This window comes from Lissotriton vulgaris, chromosome 1_1 (genome assembly GCF_964263255.1).
Source record: "Lissotriton vulgaris chromosome 1_1, aLisVul1.2, whole genome shotgun sequence".
In the NCBI taxonomy this organism is placed as follows: Eukaryota; Metazoa; Chordata; class Amphibia; order Caudata; family Salamandridae; genus Lissotriton; species Lissotriton vulgaris.
Genome location: NC_141685.1, coordinates 1,038,199,932 through 1,038,226,060, shown reverse-complemented (window position 1 = coordinate 1,038,226,060; position 26,129 = coordinate 1,038,199,932). Strand labels below are relative to the sequence as shown.

Here is a 26,129-nt window from a genome sequence, read left to right as displayed (position 1 = left end):
ATGAAACGTGTCTGCTATTTGTACTATATGCATCAAGCACATTTGTGATGGATGAAATGGAGCTTTTTGACAAAAACTAGGTGTAGGAAAATACACAGCAGATAACACTCACCAAACGGAACTCTCCTGCAGAGGAATGTAGGGTGGAAATATTCACCAATTTCCAAACTCACAATATTTACATTTAAAAACATTGGCCTGATGGTTCAGTTTGCATTAGGTCTTCCAGGAACTAATGCTCCAGTGGAAAGATTTTTCTCCATTATGAATAACACATGGACTGATGAAAGATCCTGAATGGAACTGGAGACTCGAAGCATTGCTGATCAAAGGGTCAACTTTGAACAAAGCTGCAGTGACTTTCACAATCAGTTGCTGCAAAACAAAATGGTGCTGCAACAAATCTATTCCTCGGATAAGTACTGTGCAACCGAACAATAGACCTTTTAAATCAAACAGCATTTTTAGCGGTCTTTCAGTTTTGTCCTACTTTGTGGATTTTTAACCCGTTTATACAATTCTTCAATCAATAATGTCTTGACATGCTTACTTTTTTTTTGGATAAAGCAACAATTATTTATATTTCAGTCAACTGTGTTGAATGTAGGGGGGTGGGGAGTGCGGTTTTGAAGACTACAGCATGTGTATTTTGACTTATTTAATAGGAACACATACTTGGAATTTCAAGACAAGGGTGGTCACCAACTATAGCAAATGTTGAGGCAAAGTCTGTTGAAACGGAATTAAGGTTACATCCAATAAAAGACCTTTGATTTGTCAACTGCAATTTTTCCATCGGTGTCTGTGGAGGAGGCTGTCATTGTAGTCCTTATTCTATGTTTATGACAGGCGTCAAATAGTCCTTTTATGCCAACGGTCACTGCAAACTGAAGTCCTACTTCTATGACTGTGACCTGTCCCGGTTTTAAGTTTTGAGAATCTGATCACCCTATGGTAAGCCCTCACAAAAGGGGAATCTGTATTGCATTCTTGGATATTGCATCCAAATAGCTCCACATAATAGAATACCAATCTTACACCTACAACAGAGCAAGCTGACCAGTTGCAAAAGACCTACTGCGAACTTATCTAGAACTTGACAGCGGATACAAATCCTTCTATATATATAAAAAATAAATGGCACATTTAATATTTTGTAGGTGCACATGCGTATTGACATGCGCATACACGTCACTCAAACGTGCACTACCAAAATGACACTTTTACTTTTGGCCACACTGTATTGCATCTTTGCTGATGCTGTACAGCATGACCAAAAGGCAGTGGCACAGACAATAGGTCCTAACGGCAAGACCTTTCATCTGTGCCAATGCTAGTTTCAGAGGAGAAATATTCATTAGACATAATAATCAATTGGCTTCTAGATGAACATAAAATGGCAGCAGTTGTCCACTTCAAATTCCTACAAAATCTTATCACAAATCAGACAAAACACAGGAAGAATGGACATTAATTTAATAGAAATGTTTTCCTGGCATTTGTACATTCAGAATTCATTCATAACATCACATAATGGGGTGAGGGAAGAGGAAGGGACAGTTTCCCCCACAACCCTCTTTTACTGCTAGGAGGCATATTTTTAAATTGACAGAATACTGGGGTTGTCCCAGGGTTTTTTTTGGCTTTGCATGGATGGTTTCTGATGGTGCAGCAAAAGGTGCGTACTTCCTAACCAACAGAGCATCCACAAGGACGTAACAAGTCCAAAGAAGACTAAGCAGTGGTCACTTGATGCCCAGTCTACAAACAAAACTTTGTACTGCCGCCTGCCTTTTAATGCCAAAACGGAACACGACAGAATGGCACTCAAAGGGGTACGCCCCAAATACTGTGATATGATATACTGTTGGTGTGAAATAAACACTGGTGAGAAATTGATAGTCCATCTCAAAAAGATACTATGTGCCAAGGTATAAGGAAACCCAACAAATGGACTGTAAACTCTTGCTCAAAAAGTAACCAAAATACTCCGAGAACAAAAAGCAGCCTCCCGTTAGAACTGTGCAGTCTGTCTTTTGATAAAGCCCCTAAATAGCCAGGAATTAAAGCCATGGCACCTGTCTGGATAGGAGAAAAGACGGATCGGGATTACAGCGTACGGAAAATAAACCAATTGGCTTTTCCTGTAGGTGTAGTTTTACCAAAAAGAATCCTTTTTTGAGCTCGTTTAAGAGTGGGGTCATCACGGTCACCTGAATAAGAATCCCAGAGAGTGACAGCCTCTCCTAGCCACGTGAGAGGGAAGTAAAGGGAACACAACATTTTAACCTGGTAAAAAGAAAAAAGGGCCATGCAGCTGCTGGGGAATAGGGTTAAAACAGAAAAAGGAAAAAGTAAAAAATATATATTCTTTTGTCTCATAGAGACATTTACTAGTTCTTCCCCCATCGCTTTTCTCTGGTTAGCCAAGCTTTGCAGGGTGGCGACTGCTTCCTGGAGCCACCAACGTTTCCTAGAGCTCATCCTTGTTCGGGATTTCGTTGTCATCGTCGTCGTCTTCCTCCTCCTCATCTTCCTCTTCGTCTTTATCCACTTTGCCTGCCTCATCCTCGTCATCGTCCTCCTCCTCGGGCTCGTCGCCGCCTTCCTCTTTGCGCTTTTTGTCTTCCTCCTCCTGCTTCTTGCGGTCCTCTTCTTCCTGCAGCTCTTTCATCTTCTTCTCAGCATCCTTTTGCAGAGGGAAAGGGAGCAGAATTGATTAGGCACAGACCGAACCCCTTATGGTAGAATACGCTTTTGACATGCCACATGCAAAAACTAGAGTATTAAACGGCCTAAAACTAAGACAGCAACCCTTTACCCGTCCCTCAAACTTCCTGGCACCCTGCATGGGTTTTGAGAGCTCATTTCATCGCTAACTATATATATTTATTTTGTTCAACTATATGAGCATTGCCTTATATGAAGCATACCCAATGTGACAATCTTGGTTTAAATACATTTTTATCTTAGTACATTTTTTTGATTGCATGTGAAAACCATTCCAATGAGAGTCAGATTTTGCAGTATATCCAGCAAGGAAACTGACATTTTAATAAACTGAACTGAATAAACACTTTTTTGATACTAACGAGTATTTGTTGATTTAACTACATTTTAGCAATTTGCCCTTTTATATGCCTTCAAACAACAGTTCCTTAATCCAACCCTTACCACGAACTCCGATTCCAAACGTGCCCAAATATAAAGGTATCCCTACACCCAAACCATGCCCTCCCCATATCCTTAACTGACCCAAACGTAGACCCCACACCTTAGTCTCTTTACTAACTATAAGCCTGAATCTAACCTTAACCCCAAATTTGTCCTTAATCTTTGCGCCATATTCTGACTTTTAGGATGTGCAGATTTCCAAATTTAACTAGATTGTTTCATTTAAATGAGTCCTCCTTTATGCGGATGAGACCGAAGGACATGTTATAGCAGGTTTCTATAACATTCTTTTAACTAAAGTTTTAAAAAAGTCAAAGCCATAGACTTTCAATGTGATACTCCTTAATATTTTAAAAGAATCCCCTAGATTTCTACTTTATTAGCTTTATGATGGGAGAGAAGTATCGAACAGTTTTAGGCAGTATTTCACTGTATAGAACTTAAGCTAGTACTCGGTTTATGCATGGTCTTCATACCTTTAATATCACAAATAACAATGGCCAGGCTTCGCACCCTATAAAATAGGCTTATTCAGTCAACATGACTTGTAGTGTCGTTCAAAAAGGGTATCTGGATATGATAGCAAGTGATCCGGTTACCTTTATCTTCATGAAATGCAAGAGGAGTACCAGCCCACATGGTTACATTTTTTTATGGCCAGTCTATCATTTAGTCACAAAACAAAAGGAGATTGGGGATCATAGGGAAAGGCTTAGGATTTTATTTTTAACCAAGTACTGCTTGCAGTACCTACAATCTTTCTGCATGCTTAGGTCACTTTACTTTTAGAAATCTCGAACGCTACTCCACCAGGGGCCAGGACCATGCCTGAAATGTACTTATGACAAATCCGAACGGGAGTCATTAACATACCTTGTGGCTATACTGAAAAAACGATCTTAACAACTGCCTAGATTGCAGTTAATGCATCTATACAGCTGATTTTTTTCCAAATGATTCTTCGGTTCCATTTAGTTTACACATCAAATTTCAGGTCAAAATCTTTGTTTTCTAGAAAACTGTAATCAAACATTTAATAAGCAGCCAGTAATGGAGGGCCACGAAGACCAATTGAAACTCAACTCGGATAAGACAGAAGTCCTCGTCCTTGGACCCACCCTCTCAGTTTGGGACAACACCTGGTGGCCTGCCACCCTCTGCCAGCCCCTACCCCCACGGACCATGGCCGGAACCTCTGCATCATACTAGACTCCTCCCTCACCATGACCAGCCAGATCAACGCAGTCGCCTCCACCACCTGCTTCAACAGCCACATCCTCCTCAAGACCTGAAAGTGGATCTCCCCAGAAGCCAGAAAGACTGTCACCAACGCTCTCAAAACACGCAGACTGGACTAAGGAAATTCCCTCTATGCTGGATTCAACAAATCCCTGCTACGCAAACTCTAGACCATCCAGGACACTGGGGCCAGACTCGTCCTCGGCATCACACAACAGGCGCACATCACCCAACACCTACAAGACCTCCACTGGCTCCCCGTAGAGAAGTGTAACCTAAAAGCTACTCACCAAGACATTCAAATCCCTCCACACCAGACCCAGTTAACTCAATGAAAGAGTCTCCTTTCACATTCCCAAAAGAAACCTCCGCTCAGACAACCCCACCCTAACAAACTTTGCGCATCTGCAGAACGAGAGCAAGTGGAAGAGGCTTCTCCTACATCGCAGCCAAAGCCTGGAACAAGCTCTCCGTCATCAGATGCTCCCCTACTCTGCACACCTTCAGGAAGAGCCTCAATGCCTGTCTTTTCAGCTGACTCTGAGATGCACACCCCCCCTACCCAGCACCTTGAGACCCTCACGGGTGAGTAGCGCACTTTAAACTCCCTGATTGATTGAGGTAATCTTTTAGCTTCGTAGTAGAAGATGGTTGAAATGTAAATTTCTGCTTCTAGTGGAAAAAGAATAAAGATGCCATCAAAGATTGTGATAGACACTGGACTGTGTTCAGACTAGACGCTATGAACAAGAACCTTATGGAGAACAAATGCAGAATACAAAAAAATAAATTGGGCACTGACGATAATCCGGACTACATCGATATACTTCATTCTTAAGGCATGCTCTCATTAAAACAGACCTTCCTCAAACTTCTGTTTGCTATGTCACTACCGATAGAGTTGAAGTTGCAAGCCATCTGCTTGGCTTTTCTTCAGAAAGCCATCTACGGCTCACAAGAGAAAAAACAAGTGCTTAGAGTGCAATGTTGGTTCGGGTAGAACAGTAAGTAACTGTTGATGTTGTCCTGTCTGTATTCTGGAAGTATCAGAGAACCAGGCTGGACCAATTTGTTTAGAAACTCCGGGTGTACCTGATAGCGCATTAGTCAGACTATAAAGTTTTCACAGCCCCCTGCCCCCAACCACAGAGTGCGCATTTAGAAACGTTGCCCTTAGCCTTGGGATAAGATTAACACAATATGGCAGAAGATCACTCAACGCCACTGTAGTAGTGATGCACAACATCTTTCCACTTTTGCGGCTTGTCTACAACCGCCTCAGATTCCTCATTTTGAAACTTTTGAAGAGAGCTATAAAGTTCAATTTTCCTTTCTTCTTGGACTCTGCTTCGGATACTTAGTTTATGCCTCGCACTTCTAAGGTGGATGCTCTTCTCAGTTACATGTCTTTCAAACAACTCAGCTGGTTGTGATCTGCGGTCCTGTGTAGGCCACTGTCATTTTTGTGCGACTGCCAAAGTTCGTCACATCTTGGCCCTTTGCGGACATATGAAATGCTAATTTTTTTTTTTTAATAAAGCTCACACCGCAAGTCTGAATATTACCTTTGTTGCCCCCCATGTTTCATTGCCATACTCCTCAGCATGCTTCTCGCAGTCAGTTATGAGGAAGTTGTCAAAGATGGTGCCAGACTTGACCTGAAAAGACAAAACCGTTAATGCAGCCTGAGACTGGACCACACATGGCATACTGCTGCGGGTAAGGATTGTCAAGGACAAACATCCAGGCAGAGGGAGCAACCGGCATCCATTAATCAGTCAGAAGGTTTCAATTGGGGTTATTTTGCTACTTTGAAAGGAGGTGTACTGGTCCAGTGGTGTAGTGTTCATAGTGAAACAAGGGTGCAGAATGTGTTGGATCGAGGTGCACTCACGGTTGTATAAGTGTCAAAGCACTGGAACAGTAATGGGTTCTGAAGTGGAAGGAATGAGATGGTGTGGTAGGAGAGTCTGGAAAAGTGGAGTGATGCATAGAATGTTTATGAAACTTTGGTACAGCATTCAGTGGGTTGTACTGGAATACAACATTAGATGATAGGTCGGGATTGAATGCATTGGGATTGCTGTGTTCGGAATCCTGTGGTGGACTGCTGAGGTCATCGCAGTTTTGAAGGACGTTTTAGCACTTGCATGGGCCCAGACAGGAACTGGATGCCTTGCTTAGCTACTGCGAGGGAGCATCTCCCAGTCGTCCACTAGGGCTGTACAGCTAAAAAGTGCATATGTTCTCACCTGCCACAGTTCAAGGCCGATGGCAGCAAAGCTGTCATACAGGTACAGGTTGGGCTCCTCCACGTACTCTGGATTGTCGATCTCAGGGTGCACCCACTTCCCTTTGTAATCCGGGTTGTCGATTTGCTTGGGTTTCCATTCACCCTGGGGGGAAAACACAAACACAGGTCAGCATTACACACGAGCAACCCACAAGGTGTGTGACCTACACACCTTCAAAAACTTCGGTTCTGATCTAGTCTTCTGCAACACTAGTGCCGGAATTGAGCCGACCACCAAAGTGGAAAAATTCAGAAGAGGGAGGTGAAAGGGTGCGCCCGATAAGGTTGGTCAAGCGCTACAAAGTCTCACCAGGTTGCAAGCCGTTCTTGTCTGCAATTTGGCCAGCATCAAGACTCTGAATCAGCTTACCAAATTCGGTTAGGATTTGCATTACAACTGCAGAACATATTGTGCAACCAGCAGGTAAATTTGAGCACTGCAAGACACTATCAAAGGCTCAGCACCCACTTCTTACATTATGCCTTTGTGAAACCTGCAGCTCACAAAGTGGATTCCTGCTACAAAAGATAATCCTATTCAGTCCGTGTGCAAGGGGTGAAGAAAGGAAGCAGTAGGTCAGTTAAAAAAAAAAACCAGCACAATAGCACAGCAAGTGATTCACTTCCGCCCGCAGAGCTATATGCTTTACTTCCAAGAAATTCGCTCTCTATCCTTCTCGAAGGAATACACAGCTGGGTAATATAAACACCTAATATTAAAGCTCAGAGTAAATTCACTTTTTAGGTGAGACAGCAAGTGGTGGAAGTCCACCCTAAGGTGTGAATTGAAGACCATAACTAAATCGCACCTATTTCTCCCTAGTGACACTAGAATGGTTATGCAGGCAACTCATTATGTATGCTCACTTGCCATTTTATAACAATGGACTCCAGAAGCCTGCACAACCCGCAGCTCCAAGGCAGCAAACCAAGGTGCAGCACTATCTGCAAAATAGGGGGTCCATAGAGACAGCATCCCATGAATACTATCTGGTCCAGACTGCTTACTATTAAACTAAGGCAGGGGTCTTCAAACTGTGGGGCGCGACCCCCAGGGGGGCCGTGGAGCGATGCAAAGGGGGTCTTCACAGTGTCACTTCTGCCATGGCCTCCAGGGCTTCAGCCCCCCCCCTCCTCCCCCATCCTGTGTCTCAGCCCTGGCTGCTGCAGAGCAGCTCACGCTCCTGGGGCCTCGGCTGGGCAGTGTCTGGAGTCTTATCTCTGGCCCAAGTTTTTCACAGGTCTTTAAAGACCATTAGCATATTTACATGCCTTTGTTAACGGATTACCAAAGCTTCGTTTTTTTATGGTTCCAGTACCCCCTGGGCCCCCACTCTTCCTATTCCTTACATTTGTATTTTTACACTTACTGATGTAGCGTGAGAATGCATTTAATGAAAAGAAATATAAAGGTGGGTTGCCAAAAGAAACATGCCTGCTATGTGTTTAAAGATCCTGCAGGGACCTGCGCTTGACACTAAATTGAGTTATAAATAAAAAAGTATGTATTAGTTATGTGACTTTTCTATCTTTAGTCTCTTTAACCTCTTGGCTGCTAGGCGTTTTCCCGCTGTGTGCTGGAAAATGCCATTTTAGTGGCACTATGACGAGCTCAGCTCGTCATCAGCACACGACACCCGTGGGTGATGACGAGCTGAGCTCGTCATCAGCATCGAAAGGGTTAATTATTAGTCATGGGTCATTGAGGCATCCCTAGAAAACAATTAAAAGTGCTTTCTATTCATATTTGCTGTTCTAGGTATTCACAGATAAGTGCAAAAAATACAGCTGTAGGTGACTGCTTTTTTCTGGGCCATCAAAATAATGAGCTGGTAACCCTAATCATTAGACTGGAAGTTTGTTACAGGATAAGCACATTATTTATTTCCTCCTCCCTCGATCCCTGATTAATGTCATTGTAGCAATAGTTTAACTTCTATCTGAAACCCTACGCTTCAAGTTTCTGGGAATGCACCCTGCTTTCAGACTACTCACTTCTCATTCTCGCCTTCACTTTCACGTTCACCCTGCACTCACAGCGATCACCCTGCACTCACTATTTGCACTCACACTGATCACCATGCACTCACACTGATCACCATGCACTCACACTGATCACCATGCACTCACACTGATCACCATGCACTCAACATTCACCCACTCACCCTGCTCTCACAGTGATCACTGCACTAAAAATGTGCTTGCATTGTTCACTCTGTACCTCACCCTGCAGTCACACGAGCACACTTCTCACCCTGCACTCATGTGACACTTCACTCACCTGTCCCCCCCCTTACTGCTCCATCTGTAGCTCACTCAAACAAGGCCATCACTAACCATGCACTAATTTGTCCCACTCTGCACTTACAGCTGAACCCAAATTCATATGGTCACCTCACTCACCCTGCAGTTACTCCTTTTACCCTGCTCTCACACTGTTGCATTGCTCACCGTGCAGTCACATGGGCACTCTTGTGATCCACACAATGCAGAAGGTTAAAGTGCCTGGTACAAAGAAGATGTCCCATGCAGATCACAGAACTGAGTGTGAGTAAACTATGAGTAGCGCTATAAAAAAATGAAATGCTTGTCAGACATGTGCTATAGAGAGATGAGGTGTATTGTTGGTGATTAGTAGTGAGGGAATTCATGGAGAAGGTGGAAAGACTGTTGCACCGTGTGCGACCAGTGCTTGGACAAGCCCTGGCTGGGAGTGTTAACCCCCTCCCCGAAGTTTGGGTCTAGTGGATCCCCCTGCTTCTGCCTATTATTTAAATTTGTAGTGCGCTACTGTTACCAAAAGGTGTCCTGGGGCTAATAACCATCTGCCTGCAATGTGAGGGGGATCTGGGGTTGGGAGAGAAGAGATGGAAGGAAGGGGGTGAGAGGAAAGGGGCATGGGTAAACTGCTTAACTCTGCACAAGACCGCCAAGGTTTGAATGCACCCTTGCTGCTCCCGGCCATGGCCAGGTGAGCTTCTAATGTGGCAGCGCATATTCCTGCGGATTGGGAGGCCCTTCACAGAGGTTGACTAGACATCTTGCTGATGTTAATTGCTGTATGTTGGTTATAAACTGGTACTGATGGGGTGAAATCTTTCCTTAGTATTACTGTGTTTTAAAAAATTCTAAATAAAGCAATACTACCCCAAAATACGCAGCATCACAAAACATTATTTACATTTTCTACTCACACAATTTAGTCAAGCCCGTCACATAATTTGGTCCTCACCTTCCTCATAACCTAGAGGTTTAGACATTTTTGTCAGGAGGGGGTCCTTACGCTTGAAAATGTTGACAGGGGGGTCTCGGCATCCAAAAGTTTGAAGACTTCTGAACTAAGGACTATTCTTTTTTTTTAATGGACGCATTTAAAGAACGATTTCTAGAGCAAAGTCTGAAGGCTCAGGGGGAGTAATGCACATTGAGACGTGGGCTTACCTTGTACTCTGGGTTTTGAATCACAGGAGGCTCCCATTCGCCGTCCATTTCCTCATCCCAATCTTCTGGTTTCACGGCATCAGGATCGGGAATGTGTTCTGGCTTTTCCCAATCCTAAGCAGAAATCCGAAGCAAAAAGGTCAACTCCACACTCCGGCCAAGTACTGCAACTGTCAAACTTAGTTCTGCTTTTGAAGTTCACTACATTAGAACCATCCACTAAGGTGGTTTCAAGCACAGCACATGTATTGGGCATTTAAGTTCCATGTCAGTGCGGACACAAACAACTGCTGGGGAAGGGGGGGGGGTTTACGGGAATTCCATATGCAGACTTATCAGATTCGAAAATAAAGTAACAAACCTCTGGCTTTGTGTCTTCAGGGTCGTCAATCTTGGAGCGCTCATCCCAGTCATCAGGTTTCTTGGCCTCTGGGTCCTTGATTTTCTTGGGAGGAAGGAAGTCCCAATCCTCCTCCAGACTGCCAGACTCCACCTTGCTGTTGTCAATTTTCACCTCATATGTGTTGTCGGGGCGCACAATGAGAGTGTAAAGATGTGTATATTGATCGTCCTGCCATAAAGAGGTAAAAAGTAGGTGATCAGCAACAGATGTGCAACCCGCAGAGTATGATGTCTGGAACCAGTGTTCTAGCAGATAGGGGTGGTAAGCAAAAAGAGTTATTGACAGTCACTATTATCAGGAACCACACCATATCTAAAATCCTGCATTTTACAAGTCACTAATCTAAAGCCTCAGTTCAATGTATTCAAAAGCAGCAACCAGAACAAATATACAAAGATTTATTTTCGAAATAAAATCTCGAGACTAGAATTCGCTTTGCCGGTTAACGGCGAGCCATCTGGTAAGACTGGTAAACTAAGGTGAGTAGGTTAAGATAAACCACTAACAGTGGACTCGACCAGTTTTAATTTGAACTCGTTAAGAGCCTCTGGCACAAGCAGCGAGTTTATCAATTTAACTTAACTGAGCAAGCAAAGTATCCAATGGGCTGTCATACTTTAACTCTACAGCACTTCTAAAGCACCGTGGAGCACAGCCGAAAACTAATAAAAAAAAAATGTTTAATGCAACTGCACTCTTGTATCTTTTACTGTTAAAGCCGAATGAGACTGCTGAAACTACCTCAGGGTGGTATAAATGCAACACAAGCAACTCATTATAAAGCCTTTGACAGTTCACAAAAACAGAGCCTAGGTCCTTCCACCTCGTCCACAGCTAAAGCAGAGGTTAGTTGCCCAGAAAATAAAATTCACTCTAGAGTTGTTGTGCAGTATCAGCGATTCCCATAGTCTCTTGGCAGACTTAAGTATCTCACTCCTGGGGGAAGAAGCCTATGTCAATTTCATCTGTCAAGACCCACCTGGATTCATTAATTTAGGCCGCACAATGACGCCAAGACTACTGTATGTACAGTAGATCAAATACAAGGCGCTCAGTGACGGAACGCAAGACTTCTGCATTTGCTGTAGACAGCAGATGTTTAAATTCTGGTGCATTAACCCTGTGTTTCTAGCACTGGAAAGGCCAAAGCAGGAGTATCATATGTAGGTGAAAAGTTGGATCGAAGCCAGATTTTCAGGCATGCATACAAGTTGCTTTTACATGTATACAAAGTGGTACTTATTTAGTCAATGCTTCCAGGGAAACCGTATTGATTTATCCCTTGTGGACCACAAACCTGACATACTGATTAGAGTTTATACTCTGACTATCCCCAGGCATCAAGGCTCTATACTCTGTGTATCTAGAATTTGGTTTTCAGCTGTACCTTTACAAAAATAGGTACCGGGATTGCATGGCACGTTGAAAAGTAAACTCTAAATACAGTTTACAACATTTGGTGAAAGATAAATTACCCCCATAATAATCTAGGTCAGTATTTCCAATAATTAGCCTTTCCACGGTCAGTATAGGGTCTTTTTCTTAAATTTTCATATGCAGGGCAAAACAATGTGACAGCTATCACTTGACACTTGAATGAATTTTTTGTTTGGTTACTCAAAACCATTACATTAAAAACACATTAAAAACAGAGTGCAAAATTTTAAAAGATTTAAAACAACAAGTTAGTCAGCTGATAAGTCTGTATAGTGAATCCCGGGCACTGGCAAGCTCAAAAGAATGGTGTCTGTGCAAGGGCAGCCCCGCCTACAACTGCAAGGTCTTTAATCATTTATGCCCTGTGTAGCCATCAGCTTGGACCGTGTCTGTTGGATAAACTTTCCAAAGGAGGCCATTTGTTTTACTATAGTCAATTTGAATAGTTGATGGACCGCCTCCTTTGCGGTGCGTGTCCCCATTTGTCGTAGAATTGGCCTAAGGTAAAGGTTGCGTGCTGCGCGCAGGGCAGAAAAGTAATAGATGGGCCAGCGACTCTCGTTTGTAATTGCAGAGTCTGCATTCTGGAACTCCCCGACCTGTCAGTTCGAGAGCGTATAGTTCTTTAATAGGCAGAGGGTGTAATCTGTAGGCTAAGATCATGTGAAGGGCAGGGCGGCCCACCGCCTGTTTGAGATGGTGTTTGGGATTATGCACTGTGTGCGGCAGGCATAGGGACTCATGGAAACCTCGTTTTGCCAGTGACTCCGTATCCATTTCCGGGGAACGGATACGGACTTGTTTTTTGATGGCATTTTTAATTGCTGCATAATTACCTAGCTCAGGGTTCCAATGATCGGTGGCGAGATTGAGGAGTTCTTTCGCCATGGTGAAGGTGGTTGACCAAGGGTTCCGTAAAAACGTATTTCAGAACAGCCTTCAGTGACTTGTCTTGTGCCGCTATAATGAGAGAGTAATATTTACACAGGGCATTTACACAGGGCAGCCATCTCTTCCAGTTTTTGTTGGTTAAGCGAAAATTCTAGGCGGACGAGGGCGTTTCTGGTGCACGTCGGTAGTGAGAATAATTTCTTATAAGCTCTGCAGTTGATTTTTTCCAGTTCCCTATTAAGTTTACCCGGGAACGCTTGTTGGGCGTAATTGAGGGCCGGCATTAGTTTTGCCTTGAGAACTCTTTGGATAGCCATTGTCGTTGGGCTATGTAGAGTGGCTTGTAGTTTGCAGAGCGCATAGGTGATAGTCTTCCCTATACTTTGGATTTTCTTTAGATGGGCACCAGAACGCCCCGACTCGTGATAGCAGACACTTAAGTAAGTGTATTGCTGTGTGCTTTCCAACGTCAGATGGCCAAGCCTCCATTTGGCTAGTTTTTTGTTTGGATAATGGCCAAAAATTACTATCTTTGACTTGGAGGAGTTAACTACCAACCGGTTCTTATCGTTGTAAGTTGCCATTGCGGTCAGCGCCTTTTGCAAGCCAATCTTGGTATGATCCAGAAGTACCAGATCATCAGCATATTGCATAAACTGGATTTTAGTTCCACCAATCCTTGGAGTAGCTAGGGCTGCCCCGGACAAGGCTATCTCCATGTCTGCTGTATATATATTGAACAACAGAGGTGCTAGAACGCACCCCTGTTTTAACCCTCGATCCGTGTCAATCTTCTCAGATGCGAAATCGCTTGAGAGTTTAATTCGGACCCACGTTTTTTGATACGATTGGATTGCTCTTAATAGGGTTGGATTGATGTTCCATTGGGCCAGCTTTCTCCATAGGATAGCACAGTCTACCCCATCAAACGCTGCAGAGTAGTCGATAAAACAGGCGAATAAAGGTAGACTCTTTCGCAACCGAGCTTGGTGGGCCAGATAAGAAAGGGCAGTGATGTTGTCTACGGTTGAGGACCCGGCTCTGAATCCAGTTTGACAATGTGACAGCTATCAAGGCAGCACAGTTTAAAATAATTTTTTTTTAAATGTGTTGCAAAAATGTGTAACAAAACGTTACCTGCCCTCTGTTGACAACTTTCATAGATGTGCAAAGTTTTAAACTACCTCCAAACTTCAAAGTGCCACACGTTTAGAAATCTTTCAAAAGCATGCAAATCTCTGTAAGATGTCAGGACTTATGTACTTCACTGGTTATCAAGCCTCACTGAAAGCTAGATGAGATACTGGGCATAGTCCCAGACACTCACCTTGCAGCGGATGTCCTTGTTGATCTGCACATTCTTGCCCTTGTAGTTGAAGATCACATGTACTTTCTTGGTCGGAGGTCCACAGATGTCAGGCCCTGTAGCAACGGAAGACATTTTGAAAACTTTACAAACCTGAGCTCAACACTAATATATGTATTCAAATACACCACGCCCTGGCCATGCCATTTCAGGGACGCACTGCTAATCCAGTCTCATACCCAGAGTGTGTGTATGAGTGCACGCAAAAGGCTTACCACAAACCAAAAAGCAGGCAGAAAAGTAAAGGCAACATCGAAAGATTTACCAAGATTCAGCTCAAGACATCCTGGAACTCTCAGAACTGCAGAGGTCATTTCAGTAAGCAAGGCCCATCAAAGCCAAATATTAAAACCATATCTCCAATAGTTCGAAATTCTAGCCAAAAGCTAGATCCACAACCAACTGCATGCTTGTTTTTTTTCTTCTTATAAATGTTAATGTTAAAAAGACTACTTTTAAAATCCAGTCGATAGACATGGACACAAGCTAACTCACCGAACATGATGTTGTACTGTGAGTCACCGTGCATGGCGGCTTGGTCCAGGCTAGAGGGGAAGACCTTGACATAGGCTCCACCACAGTCAATATTCTGTTCATGTTTCACGGTGTACTGGATCACAAGCGTCTTGTCCTTGTTGCTGAAAGAATCAAAATTTGCTGATAGCGCGTAGAAACGGGCATCCTGGCTTGTCTGGAGACCTGAAGAAGAAAATCGTGCATCAAGTTTGGGTGTAAGCAGGATGGGCACAAATGCCAACACTGTACAACTCATGTAAATTATGACTAACCTGCAGACACACTGAAGACGCATTAATTAGATAATCATGGCATTGAAATTGCTTACTGAACATAAAACTTACTGACAGGTGTGCTGCAAGGAATAGAGGCGAAACGATAGAGTCGGGTGTGAATGCATTCTCAAGCCACTTTTGTTTTACATATTGGCAGAACTGTGCAAGACTCACAATGAAGGTGCACTGGTAGAAGCATATTCTGTCCATCAACTGTTTTTGCATCTAAACAATTACCAACACCCGTCTATGGCTAAAATCTACAGCGTCACTTTCCTTAGCCATTCAAATGTGACAATCGTGCCATTCTCCAGGTTAAATCCAGGCACAACCACCAGATGCTCACCTTTATCTTTCTCAGCATCCCCGTAGAACTTGCCAGCGCTCAGCTTGAACTTGCCATAGTCTGATTTGTGTTTCGACTCCACCCATCTTGACGTCCAGGCATCTGCATAAGGAAGAGGGTGTTTAAAGATTAGGGAAGAGTTGCTCTCGAACAAAGAAAAGATTCTGAAAAATGTTAACTTCTAAACTCTCCGTTCACCTCTGGTGTACTTGCTCCAAAATATCGCACAACGATATCCAAAGAGACATCCAAGTTTGAAAGAACGAATTTCACTCTGCTCACCCAAGTTCACCGAACATGTTTGTACTGAACATGTTTGTACTGAACATGTGAATCCTGAAATGAATCGTGGCAATGCTACCCCGCCCAATTATATTGCTGCAATTAAGAAAATACGTTGTCGGCAACTCACTGGCCGCTTCCTCGGGTTTAAGTGTTTAGATGGGAGCCTTGTACAATTTGAGGAGTCCACGAGTTCAGCTAAAAGTTTAAGTTTCCCCTTGGAGGAGGAACTTAAGTTAAAGATAACAGTCCCAGAAAAATCATCAACAGCCCATTGTAATTTGTGACATGTATTCCTTACTACGCAGATGATTAATAACACCAGCAAAAAAGGTGTCGTTTTATTTTCAAAGGACAGTGTGAATGCTTATCACTCAATGAAGCATCCCTGAAACCAAATGGGGAAGATATTATTGGGCATCGGTTCATGTTTTCTCAATTACTGTACTTTTAAGAGCTTGGTACCCCACATGGAAAGAATTCAGTGTGACAAGATATCAAACAAACCACAAAAGAAGAGCCATTTGGTCATAGTCCATGTTTTAGGCCAGATTCATCCTAAATAGCACCAGGTAACCGTGGCAACAAGCCATATCGAGGCTAACTAGAGGTGGTTATATTTGCGGCAGAGGGCTGAACAAATTGGTCACGGGTATAAACTGAAGAGAACACTTAAAAAAACGCCCTGTTCATACCCTGCGAATTGGTCCATGTCGCGACATATCTAAAAGTTAGGACTGTCATTGTTGACAAAGGCAAACAATTATATACGTGAAAACACCACGAGTTATCAAACGAAATATATATATATATATATATATATATACACACACACATTTTAATTTAAGACAATAGGCAGTCGGTCTTCCAGACTCTACTGTAGTTATCAGAGCAAGCGCTAAATTGCAGGACTATTCGAACCATGCGAGTCTTTAGTAGACCTACTGCAAACATGAAACAGCTGGGGGGTTATACGGGAAGCACGATGCCACCCTCCAAATTGATATATACACCAGAACAAAACTTCGGGTATTATATCACTTCATAATAAATAGCCAAGTCCCACAGAGAAGTATACATTTTCCAACGGCTCCCTAAATGTCACCCTAAAAATCTGTCTGGGCTGGACAAGTCTCTAGACAGCTGGCCCGGGACTCAAATTACATTCATGCGGGGAGTTGTCATCCTTTTCTAGGACACACCCTTACTCCGTGACCCAGACATGGAAAATTAATAGAATTACCCCACAGGGAAACTAAAGTGACTTCTCCAGAAGCAACACACATGCTACTATCACCCACCCAAGCGTTCAGCACAAAACTTAATTCACGACCTTCATAACAATTTAACCAACTGCTTAAGCCGAGATAACCAATTCGGCTTTCAGTTTCCATACCCTTGTTCTCCGATCCCACATCCCCAGCTTTTCCGGTCCATTTTCTATACTCGTCCCTCTTCTTGTCTACCAAGTCTCCCAGTTGGGTTTGTACAAGTTCCTCGCTACTATTATAGACAGATATCCTCGTCGGCCCCTTTAACGCGTTTGGAAGCCATGTTTTTCTCTCCAAATAATGTGTCTGCTCCTACAAAATTCCTAAGCCTTGCGCCTATTAAGATCACCCCTTCCACGTATGTCACACCCATGAAGCCCATAACCATAACTTCCCCCATAAACTCTACTCGGTGGACATCGCCTCACCACATTACCTTTTGTTACATATCACGTGGATCCCATTAACAAAAAAACAGACCCGTATTTTGACGTGATAACTATGCACCCGCATTCTGTTAAGGTACCCGCTGCTTTCTACCTAAGCATACTGTTGTAAATAAGATGGCCATAGATGACAGGATACTTCGATGTACAACACATACCACGACAGCTCAACTTACAAAGTTAGTTTGTTTTATCAATATACATTCTTCTCAGCCTCTTCACTCCTTTCGTCTCCTTCTGATCAACGTCCTCCATTGGTGTCATTTTTCTATACAACTATCTCTATCCTTTTTGTAGTCTCCCCTAGACTAAACTACTGCTAAACACCCCCATCGCTCATTCACCTTGTCCTGATGCCTTCCCAGACATACCGTTAATACCTCGGACATACTCAACATAAGACAACCGTTTCCCCCTTCAGCCAGGCTCCTCCACCCTATGCAATGCCTCAATACCTAGCCTCTCAATCTGCCCAGATAATCAATCACCCTTTTAAAACTTCCCAAAATGGATTGACCTCATATTATTTTATTACCCGCATAGTCTTTTATATTTCGAATTCTCATCAACCTCGTCTTTGTCGTCGAACCTCCCATTTTGCCTGTTACGAATATCCCTTTACCCTCCACATATACTTATTGACATTTTTCATGTCCAGCCCCTTTTCACGCCGTCTTTCGCCACGGAACGAACTCTTATTCATGCATACCTTCCATCATTGCTCTAAAGATGCACTCACCAGAACGCCTCACTGTTGTCAGCTCTCTGTCTCACAACCAATAGCCCTCCCAGACCAGTCCGTCAAATGCCCCCCGTTTTTGTCATGAAGTAACCATTTCTCCTCACCTCCGTCACTGAACTCTTCTTTGAAATGAACGGTAGGCTCGGCATAGGCCAAGGCCAACAGTGCGCAGAGCCAGACTGCGGTCTTCATGGCTGGGTGGTGTCTGTGTGGCGGCTTCACCCGGTGCAAAGAGGAACCTACCCCTTTAAGAGAATGAGCATGGGGCCTTCCCGAACCAGTCTTATATAACTTCCTACAGTGCAACTAAACCGAACTAAAGCTGATCCGCCCTAGAATGGCAGTTTCATTGGTCTTTCGCCTCAGTTCACCCGTTGATTCGTTAATTGCAGAATCAGTCATAGACAGCACGGTAGGAACACCCTGACGCGGCGTCAGGTGTCCTTTCCTAGTCCACAGATGGCTGCTTGCCATTGGCTGCTGAATGGAAGACTAGTAAGCCAATAGCAACCGACCACGCAGGGGCCTCCTACCAGGCGTGCGATGGTTGGCTAACGTGAGCAGTCCCTTCTCCCTCTGCTGACTGGAAGCAGTTGGAGATCACGTGATAGAGTTGGTCATTAGATTAGAGAGGCGCTTGCATTGGCATGCGCATAGAGCAACCGCCGCAAACTAAAGGGCGCGCGCATGGGATTAATTGACAGTGTGACGATTCCCAAGGAATGGGAGAGGAACACGATTTTTTCTCGCCGTCTGAATTTTTAAGTAAAAAAAATATTAAGAGAAAATAAGTATTAAAGCTACGGACTTTTCCCTTCTTGTTACCTAAGGTTTTGTTCTTACAAATGTACAATATAAAGAGCCATTAATAAGGTTCCCTTTGCTGTTAAGAGTTTTCTGTTACGGATTTTGTGTACATTCCCGGAGGTTATGTTTATGCATAATTTCTCTTCACTTTTAATACTGAGTAGCAGTTCCCAAGTTCACTTTTTAACAGGATTAAAACTGCAATTCTTAGAAAGAAATGGAAAAAGATTTTACAATGCAATAGGCCTCGGATTTACACGAGTTTGAGCAATTGGCATTGTAAATGACAATGCCTTTTATTTATGATTTTGGGTTTTAAAACAAATAAAAGGCATTGCCATTTACAATACTAACAGCTTAAACTCGCAAATGCGAGACCCATTGCATTGCAATAAAGGGCCTTCTCAACCGCTTGTTAGATTGTAAATATCAGAGGAAGAGACTGGCCTGCGACGTCTTCATGCGTAGTGATAAATACTGCAGTGAAGAAAGATGTGTAAGTGTAGTAAATTACACAGACACAAACTGTGAAGTTAGAGTTACATATGATCCGAGCTATAAACACTAACAAAGCGCTCCAACACGTTTCCCTCTATGATTACACTGTCGTGGCTCAGGAGGAAGAGGAGGAGGGGGGGTTATTTCCTGCCCTCTCTGTGATTTGAGTGTGCAGTGTGGCATTGCGTAATGCCATTGTTATCTTTGACCTAATAAAAACACTCCAGCTGTAGTAGGGCCCTGGCTTCACCTCCTGGTGCAGGGCGTGCTGCCCTTTATGGCAGGCATGGAGGGAGCGAGGGATGGTTTCGGCTGCAGCTCTGGACTCGTACAGTGCCCCTCCTATTACTAGTTAGTGAGAGGCGCTGAGATGGTGGTATTGGTTTTGGTTGTGGTGGTATTGGTATTGGTGGTGGCGGTATTGGTGGTGGTGGTGGTGGTATTGGTATTGGTGGTGGTGGTACTGGTATTGGTTGTACTGGTATTGGTGGTGGTGGTATTGGTGGCGGTATTGGTGGTTGTGGTGGTATTGGTGGTGGTGGTGGTATTGGTATTGGTATTGGTACTGGTGGTGGTGGTATTGGTGGTGGTGGTGGTAGTGGTGGTGGTGGTATTGGTGGTGGTGGTATTGGTGGCGGTACTGGTATTGGTGGTGGTAGTATTGGGGGTGGTATTAGTGTTAGTATTGATGGTGGTATTGGTGATGATGGTATTGGGGAATATGATGGTATTGGTGGTGGTGGTGGTATTGGTATTGGTGGTGGGGGTATTGGCGGTGGTAGTGGTGGTGGTGGTACTGGAGGTGGTGGTGGTGGTAGTATTAGTGGTGGTATTGGTGGAGGTATTGGTGATGTTGAGGGTATTGGTGGTATTGGTGTTGGTGGTATTGGTGGTTGGGGTATTAGTGGTGGTGGTGGTATTGGCGGTGGTACTGGTACTGGTGGCGGTGGAGGTGGTGGTATTGGTGGTGGTAGTGGTATTGAATTGTGGAGGTACTGATGGTGGTATTGGTGGTGGTGGTGGTGGTACTAGTGGTGGTATTGGTGGTGGTGGTAGTGGTATTAGTGGTGTTGATGGTGTTGGTGGTGGTGATATTGGTGGTGGTGGTATAGGTGGTGGTATTGATGTGTAGGTGGTTGTATTGGTGGTGGTGGTATTGGTGGTGGTAGTGTTCCTATTAATAAAATAGGCCTTTGAAAACAACCCATCTGGTGGCTTTAGTACAGATGACATGTAACACAGATGTGCGGTTGTCAGCTTCAGCCCATTACCACAGGATTGTGTCCTGCCTGGAATTCACATGACTTAATTCGCTAATAATTTCTAAATCCATTTTACTTGTAGGGTTGAAACAGACAAGATAATGCCGGGTTAAAGTGATTGATATAAGGAGCCCGTGTTACGGGGGCGGCCGTGCTGCTTAAAAAAACACAAGCGGTTTCAGGATGATTAGAAGAAGTGACAAGTGTTTTTAGTCTGTGTCATTGGAGTGAGGGCTACCAACTAACTAGCCAATAAAAAAGTTTTGCTGCTGTGTGTTTGACTTACCCTTTGCCACCTTTGGCAGCTAGAGAGACACATATACATTTTCCTGTCCAGCAGAGTGCAGCAGAGAGCCGCAGCAGAGAGCCGCAGCAACAGCGAGACAGTAGCCGAGGAAAAAGCCGAGCAAAACGCCAGCCGCTGGTCGTTAACCGACATACTCTGCAGATCGAGCTTGCCGAGAAAGCTCCCGTCCGTGAACCAAGGCTTCAAGGGCCTCCCCCCTCAGACGCTCGAGGGGCGCTCGAGGGACAGGGGGCAGGGGACGGGCGGAGGCGGAGGCGAGGACTGAGGCGAAGATTGAGACGAGGGCCGTGGAGGAGGAGCCCAGCCAAGCGGCTTCTCCCAGCGCCCAGTGCCCCGGTGTCTCCCGGCATCACCTAGTTGTTTAGCCCGGCGGAGCCCGGAGTCAGGCTACGGGGCCAGGCTACGGACCACAGCTACAGCTACAGCTGTCCGGACCTACAGGACTTCAGCAGGCAGCAGGCAGCAGCCCTACGTGTGAGAGGTGTCAGCTCCGGCTGCATTATCATCAGTATCGGCGCAAATGCATTTAACACATCTTTTAACTACTATTTTAAGCATCACTTAAGCGCCAGTGAACTGGTCATTTTGAAAAAACGTTTTGAAAACGTCTAACTAAGGAAATGTCCACCTGATAAAGGCTAATTAACAGCAGCGGCAGACTAACAGCGTGTTTACAGCCCACGCTAGTGGGATTGAGCTCCATCATAAACCTGGTATAACTGACTTCCAAGCGCTTTTCTAACGCCAGAGAGAGTAGTCACTCCGCTACATACCGCAACTACACATCGCTATCCTCCCTGACGGCAGCTGTTCCAACTTAGAGGGGGCAGACAGGCTTGGGAGGTGGAGTGGGAAGTAGAGCGGAGGTGGTACAGGTGGTACGGATACTTGGAGCACTAGTGACTAAAGGCAGGAAAAGCAGGGCTCAGAGTGGATGCTCAGGACTTCGGCCATGTTAGTGCTGTGGAGGGCTTGGGAAGGCCCAGTAATTAAACAAACACACAACAACCCTCCTAACCAGAAGAGAGACTAAAAAAAAAGAAAAGAAAAAACCTGAGAGCCGAAGATCCAGGAATACGCAAACCTGACGGATCTTATTAAACATACCGGAAAGAATGAGATCTGGGAAAGTACGGCAGAATACAAGTGTAAAGTCACAAAGAAACGAAGAAGACAAAAAACAGGGTACACAAAAGTCAAGTAGAAAAAGGAAGAAGATGGCACAACAAAGAGAGAGCTTAGTGTCGGCACCTGATCTAGCAATTCCAAGTCCTAAACAAAGTAACATTGGGATCCAAAAATTCTTTTACCTAAAGGATCCCATGGCGGTCATCTACGGGCAAACGCAGGAACAAGCCCTCCAACCCAGCCCAATCACACCAGCGCCAAGTGTAAAAGAGAACGTGCAGCTGCAATCAAACAGCAAGAAGGAGGAAAAAAAAACCACAAGGAACTCATAGTGAGAACAGTCTAACAAACAATCCAATAGACCAGCTACATACCTCTCGCACCCTTGCCAAGCTAAATAGTAACACTGGCCCTGGCAAGTCTGTTGTGGTACTAGCCCAAATAAACAAGAACGACTCCCAAACTCATGAAAAAGACAAGGAAACAAAGATCATGGACAAGGACAAGGGTAAGGTGAAAGAAATAATAATGGGAAATAAATTGGGGGCTGGGCACAGTGCCTCACAGCATGACACATGGCCAACCTCCCTTTCCCTACCTGACGACATAAGTCTGGACACACAAACAGGAATAGAAAAACACACCCAATCCCAGTCAGAAGTATACCTAAAGACCAGCCAAGGTCCGCAAGCTAAACACAGACTAGAAGAAGATCAGGAAAACGGACCAGGTGGTAAGGAAAGGCTGGAATCTACACCATTGCATCCTAACGACAATCTCCACGAATGGGACAAAGGGCAAAATAAAACTAAAGGATGGTCTAAAGACAATCTAAACCTAGAATCTCCAATTACGATATCATCTATGAGTAGGTTAGAAGATGAGTCAGATGCCCTGGAAATACCGCCCAGAGAAGACCACAAGGCCCCACGGAGTAAAACACTATTAAACACCTTGGACCAGGCAATTAAGGCCCTGAATTTCCAGTCAGTCAAAATGGACGTTCAAATCGACCTAATAAACCTTATTGCGGGTCACATTGCAGGTATAAATACCAGGCTGGACCACGTGGCAACCCTGCTTCTAGGGAGGGTGGATAAGGGACTCCACACAGAGACCATCCAGCCAAGTTGTGTATGCAGCAAACTAGTGGACAACATGTCAAATTTACTGGTCATACTAAAAGACATACTAGGGGCGGTTCAATCATCAGTGGTTACAAAACAAAATATCAAAACCACGAGCCACACTGGGGTAATAAAGTCCGAAATGGAAATTGGGAGTCAGCACATAGTAAGAGACCTTACCCAAAACAGCGACGCAGAGGAAGAGACAAGTAAGACAAGTGAAGAAAATTCAGACAATGGAGCAGGCCACATAGAGGAGGTACAAGGCGCAACAACCTATACAAAAGCCAAGTTAACAAAAAGACAAAGAAAGCGCGCTAGGAAAGGGAGGGCACAACTTAAATTCCAACCTTCAACAGACATTCATACGTATCCCATCTTTCATCATACCACCTCAAAGAAAGAGAAACTAGTCTCCGAAGTAACCGTTTCAAAGCATACAGACAAGTCCCCAGACCGATCAGCTCAGTCAAGTGCAGTGAACGGGAATAGCCTGATCATCGAATCATCAACCTGCCCTACCTCCACAAAACCAAAACACACACAAGGGAGTAAATATTTGAATAGTCAAAAAAAAAACTATACGCTCCCAGGACAAAGACAAGACTCAAGACGAGGTTGATGAAAGGGCTTTAGTCCTAGAGGACTGTGTAAATCGGATAGTTATGATTCACCAGACAGACGAAACTCAAATACCTGAGGATAAACTAGCAAATCAGGATATGAGGTCCCAAAATGCCCCAACCAACGCGGATATATAAAACAAAATGTAAGAGGCAAAACTAACCAAAGGCAATCCATAAAAATAGTAGACGAAAAGGAAAACATAAGAACACCAATAAAAATTAATTAAAACGAACATGGACGAACTTGCAGCATTCATCAAGCAAACAAACATACAGCGTGCTCTCAGATATTCCAACATACAAACAATGACAATATCAAGGATAAAATAAATAACAAGGATTACAAGCTGAATACGGACAGGACTAATGAACCCATCACCCACCTGTAGTGTAGTTCCTAGTTTCCCACTAGGCCCTGCGCATTGGAATAACATAAACAGTAGTATCGACGTGGAACTGCTTATATTCCAGGCCTCCACTGACTATGCTAAACTTAATTGGGTTGTGTTACCAACTAGCTCAGAGGTCACTGGAAACTTTCTTCTCTGCATAGGAAGTGATCAGCTTCCTTGGCACAGACAAGAAGGGATTCAGCTTTCCAACAACCGTGCAACATGACAACTTTGCTCCTCAGATCAAGAGTCGATCTCTAGGGTCGTGTGAAACAATAGACATAGATTTCACTCAGTCAGTCTAGTGCAGTTTACTTTCACAGTATGTAGAGAATAGAGAGACGGGCGTGTATCAATAAAGGTTAACATTTATTGAACAGTCTTTCTTCTCATACAAGAGAAATGTATTGCCACAATTGCAATAACTGTTATTATAAAAAGTACGTACAGTAAGATAAGTAATGCGAAATAGAACTGTAAAAGCATTGATATGGTTTCTTAGCCATACAATGGTTTAAAAATAATAAAACATATATACAGTCATATATACATTAGGCTAACATACTCAACTGGTGCTTCTAACTAAGCCTACCCCAGTGTGCCTGACCTAAGCCTAACACGTGAGAAGGGGAGTAAGTAAGTAGCTTAAGTTAAGTTGGTTTTGCCAAGGTTTGTTTCAAGAATTCTCGTCTAAGGGTTTAGTCAACACCATACCTCTGAATAGAATGATGGAGGATTGGTATCTCCTTCAGGGGTCTCTCTCGATATCCCAGTCACCTGCGAGGGTAAACTGGAAGCGCCGGGACTGGATTTCTCTGCACGAGAAAGGCAGCGGCTTCTCTCAGCGCGTCGAGGAAGGAGGGGTGACAGCGTCCGCGGGCAGCTGGGCTGGATGTCTTCGCAGAGGACGGCTGCACGGCTCCTCAAGCGTACTGCACCATAGGTCGCGCTGTAGCGGCGATAATGGTAATCAGTAGCTTCACCACCACAGGATAGCAGGCTGCAGCGACAGAGTGCTAGTTTTTACCAACACGGGGTCATGCAGGCAGCTGGCATCAGCAACATGTTCGCTCATTGCTTAAGGCAACGTTGGTAATATTTATACCTGACAGGTGCCGGGTTTGACGCAAGTTTGCTGGACATAAGACGTCAATTAAAGATGTCACTAGGAAGTGATAGTTATCAGTTGCTCATTAGAGTTCCATTACTAATCAAAACATAGCAAGCGGGGATTTCCAGGTTTGCTAAGTTTTTATCTTGTTGAAGAACTCGGAGTGTTATCTAGGAATATCAGATAGTGACTGCTGCTCTGTCATTGCACTAATTGGTCGCAAAGGAAGTAGCAGAGAGTCATGCTGGAATGTGGCTCTGTGGCTCTGCTCGTGTGAGGCCAGAGATGACTTTACAGAAAATCGCACTTGAACGGTTATGCCAATATAGGGAATAAATGGATTTATAGCCGAATAGGGGCATAAGGTCACAGTATCGATCAGGAACCTAGATAAGCACATGACACCCACTCCACGAATTCATGTCCATCAAAATTACTAAAACTAAGCAATTAGATGCATGTGTAACATGGTGTAACATAGCCCACCCCAAAATACATAAATGCATTCGAAATAGGCGTACTTGTAATACATGGAATTTAGGTACTGTACGTAGTTTTAAAAGCATAGTAATCATTCAAAAAATTATTGCATATGAAATAAAATGAACGATTATGCATAAGGAATTACACATGAAGTATCTCTGACAGAAGAAATGCGAGATAAATCATCACATAAAAATGCATTGTAATAATATGTGTGCTAGAGGCTGGTGTTATGTTGTTATGTCTCTAGATGTGTTTTAGGAATA

The 26,129-nt window shown here is 44.0% G+C and overlaps 1 protein-coding gene across 1 annotated transcript; it reads right to left on the bottom strand.

Moving 5' to 3' along the window:
- Window positions 1-1,461: 1,461 nt before the first annotated feature.
- Window positions 1,462-18,388, bottom strand: CALR (calreticulin). The gene is made up of 9 exons (XM_086962224.1): window positions 18,227-18,388; window positions 15,382-15,483; window positions 14,740-14,943; window positions 14,206-14,300; window positions 10,509-10,718; window positions 10,148-10,261; window positions 6,666-6,809; window positions 5,979-6,071; window positions 1,462-2,689 (listed from the first exon to the last, which is right to left on the bottom strand). Exons 1-9 carry the CDS (start codon window positions 18,312-18,314, stop codon window positions 2,474-2,476), a joined length of 1,266 nt encoding a protein of 421 aa, XP_086818350.1. The 5' UTR covers window positions 18,315-18,388; the 3' UTR covers window positions 1,462-2,473.
- Between the last annotated feature and the right edge of the window lie 7,741 nt (window positions 18,389-26,129).